This window comes from Penaeus vannamei, chromosome 32, assembly GCF_042767895.1.
Source record: "Penaeus vannamei isolate JL-2024 chromosome 32, ASM4276789v1, whole genome shotgun sequence".
Lineage (NCBI taxonomy): Eukaryota > Metazoa > Arthropoda > Malacostraca > Decapoda > Penaeidae > Penaeus > Penaeus vannamei.
In genome coordinates, this window is record NC_091580.1 from 19103137 (window position 1) to 19107138 (window position 4002).

At 48.2% G+C, this 4002-nt stretch overlaps 1 protein-coding gene across 1 annotated transcript in view; it reads left to right on the top strand.

The window, feature by feature from the left end:
- The window catches only part of LOC113822183 (chondroitin sulfate proteoglycan 4-like), a gene marked incomplete at its 5' end in the record, with an annotated part of 45254 nt that extends 41640 nt beyond the window's left edge, over nucleotides 1-3614 (top strand). The window contains 2 exon segments of the mRNA XM_070144652.1: nucleotides 3123-3311; nucleotides 3600-3614. Coding sequence (XP_070000753.1) covers nucleotides 3123-3311; nucleotides 3600-3614 — 204 coding nt within the window.
- Between the last annotated feature and the right edge of the window lie 388 nt (nucleotides 3615-4002).

Genomic DNA, 4002 nt, shown 5'->3' on the forward strand with positions numbered 1-4002 from the left:
AAAAGGTAGGATAAGAGTGAGGTAAAGGGGGCCAGGATGGGTAAAGTAAGGTAAGGATGCGGAACGAAGAAAGGGCAAGATAGGAAAAACTAAAGTAAACGAGGGTAAGGAAAGGCAGGAAACTAATAAGAAAGGAAACGGTGGAGAAGGGAGAGGAGATAAAGGAAATAAAGCAGGGGATAAGGAAGATGGAGGATGGGAAGGGAAATGAAGGGGAAACGGAGACGAGTTGGGGCAGAGTGGAGGCGTATCGGAGTGAGGAGAAAGGGAAACGAAAAGAGAGGCTAGAAGCGAAAAGAGGAGTGAGGGAAGCGAAAAGAGAGGAGAGAAGCGAAAAGAGGAGTGAGAGAAGCGAAAAGAGAGGAGAGAAGCAAAAAGAGTGGAGTGAGGGAAGCGAAAAGAGGAGAGTGAGAGACGCAAAAAAGAGGGGAATGAGGGAAGCGAGAGAAACGAAAGGAGGGAGAGGAAAATAAAAAGGAGGGGGGTGAGGAAAACGAAAAGAGGAAAGTGAGAAAAACAGAATGAGGGGAGTGAGGGAAACGAAAAGAGGGAAGTGATGAAAACGAAAAAAGGGGAGGTGAGGGAGGTCGATTAGGCTGGCTTGGTGAGGGGAGAGCGTACGCAATCATGTTAGTTTTATAATGCTATTTATTCCGTGTCACAGGTCAGGGGGGTGGCTGCCAAATCGGCTATGGATTGGTGGGTTTGGCGGGATTGGCGGGATTGTGTTGGCGGGTTTGGCGGGATTGGGTGAAAGGTTGCAGATAGCTGACTCACGGGCGGTGATCGACTGCGGTGATGTGTTGTGGTGGTGGTGATGGAAGTGATGACAGAAGTGGTGGTGGTGGTGGTGTTGGTGGTGATGGAGGAAGTGGTGGTGGAGGAGTAGGTGGTGATGGTGGAAGTAGTGGTAGTGGTTGTGGTTGTGGTGAAGGCGATGATGATGATGATGATGATGATGATGATGATGATGATGATGATGATGACGATGACGATGACGATGACGATGACGACGATAACGATGACGATGATAATGATGAAAAATGAAAATAATAACGATGAAAATGATTCTAGCGATGACGATACCGACGACGACGACGATGCTGCAACGTTAATACCAATACCAAAAACGGCCATGAATCGCAACTCTCGATAAACATGGCCAGCAGCCGACCCTTTTATCCGGACCGAATCCTCTTTGACACGACCAACTTTTCCATACAAATTTATCGCGCTCAGCAACTTGGCACAGAGCACGCTGAAGGAATGTAATTACGGGCATATTTACATCCACGCATATTGTGTATACAGACGCTGGAATTTTAAATATAACGCGGGCTTTCTCTCTCTCCCTCTCTCTCTCTCTCTCTCTCTTTCGCACTCTCGCTCGTTCTCTCTCTCCCTCTCTCTCTCTCTCTCTCTCTTTCGCACTCTCGCTCGTTCTCTCTCTCTCTTTCTCGCTCGTTCTCTCTTTCGCTTTCTCGCTCGTTCTCTCTCTCTCTCTTTCTCTGCTCTCTCTCTCTCTCTCTCTCTCTCTCTCTCTCTCTCTCTCTCTCTCTCTCTCTCTCTCTCTCTCTCTCTCTCTCTCTCTCATCTCTCTCGCTCGCTTACCAAGATTCTCCTCTCCCTCCCTGCTCTCTCTCAGATTCTCTCTCTCTCTCTTTCTCTCTCTCTCTCTCTCTCTCTCTCTCTCTCTCTCTCTCTCTCTCTCTCTCTCTCTCTCTCTCTCTCTCTCTCTACAGCAGCACATATCAGCCGTGTACACAAGTACGTTTACACACACGTCTCCGAAAACGCTCACATATGCATGTATTCATCACCATATGTGCTCGTAAAGGACACAAGGACATACACTCATTCGCTACAAACGAGATTCATTGCTCTCTGTCTCTGTCTCTGTCTCTATCTCTCTCTCTTTGTCTGTGTCTGTCTGTCTCTTTATTTATCTATGTCTCTGCCACTGTCCTTCTGTCCCTCTCTTCCCCCCTCCCCCCCCCCCTCTCTCTCTCTCTCTCTCTCTCTCTCTCTCTCTCTCTCTCTCTCTCTCTCTCTCTCTCTCTCTCTCTCTCTCTCTCTCTCTCTCTCTCACGCGTGCATTCACCCAGACAACACTCATCTTTCGCTCAACTCTTCAAGCGTATTTGGTCCCTCCCCCCCCCCCCCGCTCCCCCTCTACAAAAAGGGCTCAAAATAGCAACAGAGAAAAAACGCATTCCCTTCCTCGTCACTGAGTCCCTTTCCTTCGACATGTCACTCCGTTCGATTTCTGGGCTGCACACCACTCGTGATTTTTTTTTTTTTTTTTACTCTTCCTTTTTTTCTTCCTCTTTTTTCGTCCTGCGATATAGCCGTGCTTTCACAAACGCGAAGGCAAAGCACGGAATGGAATCGGGGCAGGCGGTCGTCCCTCCCTCTGTCCAGCGGCCTCATGAGGGTTCCCTGAACGACTAACGCGCTGCTGGAATCGCGTTTCGTGATGGCGAGTGTTCCATTGGCGGCGCGTTTTGGAGGTGGGTCAGAGTGTACGTAGGTATGTTTGCTTTAGGAGATACAATCAAGTACACATATACGTGGACACGCGCGCACACAAACACGTACTCACACATACAAACACACGCACGCACACGCACACACACACACCACACACACACACACGAATCCCACCGCTGCTACCAGTTGTAGAAACCCTATTGATGGGCCCAACAAGAGCAGATGGCGAGCTTAGGGTTTAAGGTAGACAACCAAGATATCTTGACTCCCGGTAATGAACAAGGTGTTACAGCAATACATAGCTCTTACGGAAGGGAATAGACAACACAACACTGGGTTGTCTAGTGTGGCAAGAAGAGAGGAATAAGCAGGTAAAGCAACAATCATGCATCTATGCATATGTATATGTGTGTGTGATACCTATGTGACAAACATGTAAGATTATATAAATACACACACACACTCTCCTTTTTTTCTCTTTTTCTCTCTCACAAACACACGTTTATAATGGTAATACCAATACACATGTTAATAACTTAAAACATTTATAATGGTAACTGTATCATCGGTGGTACATTTTGGATATTCGTATCACAAACTGTACCATTGACTATGTTCTCCGGGTACGATAGGATTTCCATAAAGCACTAATAACAAGAGTGCTTTCACTGTTCTGGAACCGTGATGGTGATTGTTCCACCGCTGGTACATTTTTGAGGGAAGTGTCAAACTGTACCTCCATTGTGCTCTCAGGGTACGCCAGGATGTCCATTTCAAGGAACGCGACCAACACACTTCGGCGACAACTTCCAGCGCGCATTGTGCGAGAGATTTTGAACGAGCAAACGCACTCACTCAAACACTCACTCACTCTCATTTTCTCATTCTCTCTCTCTCTCTCTCTCTCTCTCTCTCTCTCTCTCTCTCTCTCTCTCTCTCTCTCTCTCTCTCTCTCTCTCACACACACACACTGCTCTCACTCTAACGTTCTGGGGCATTTCACACGGTCTGCAGACGAACAAACTTGTGTGTGTGTTCTCTCGCGTGAACTTTAAGAACAAAAAAGAACACTAGAACTGCATTTCGCTCCTGGACTCTGTGATTCTCAGTTGAGCATACGCTGAACCCGAGATCCCGGGGGGGGAGAGGAGAGGGGGACGGGGTGAGGGAATGAAGGGGAGAGGAGGGGAAGGGAGGAAAATAAGGGGGGAGGGGAGGGGTAGGGGAAAGGAGGAAAATAAGGAGGAAGGCAGGGGGGGGGAGGAGAACGAGCAGGACAAGGAGGAGTAAGAGTAGGACGAGCAGGACAAGGAGGAGGACGAGCAGGAGAAGAAGAAGGAGAAGATGATGAAGAAGAAGGAAGAGGTGAAAGAGAAGAAGATGATGATGATGATAAAGAAGTAAGAGGAGGGCGTCAGCAGCGGAGGCGGCGAGAGAGGAGAGGAGAGAGGCGTGAGGGATGTCGAAGAAACTATTCCTCAAAGTCTTAGCGAAGTCCTGAGCTCGACGAAA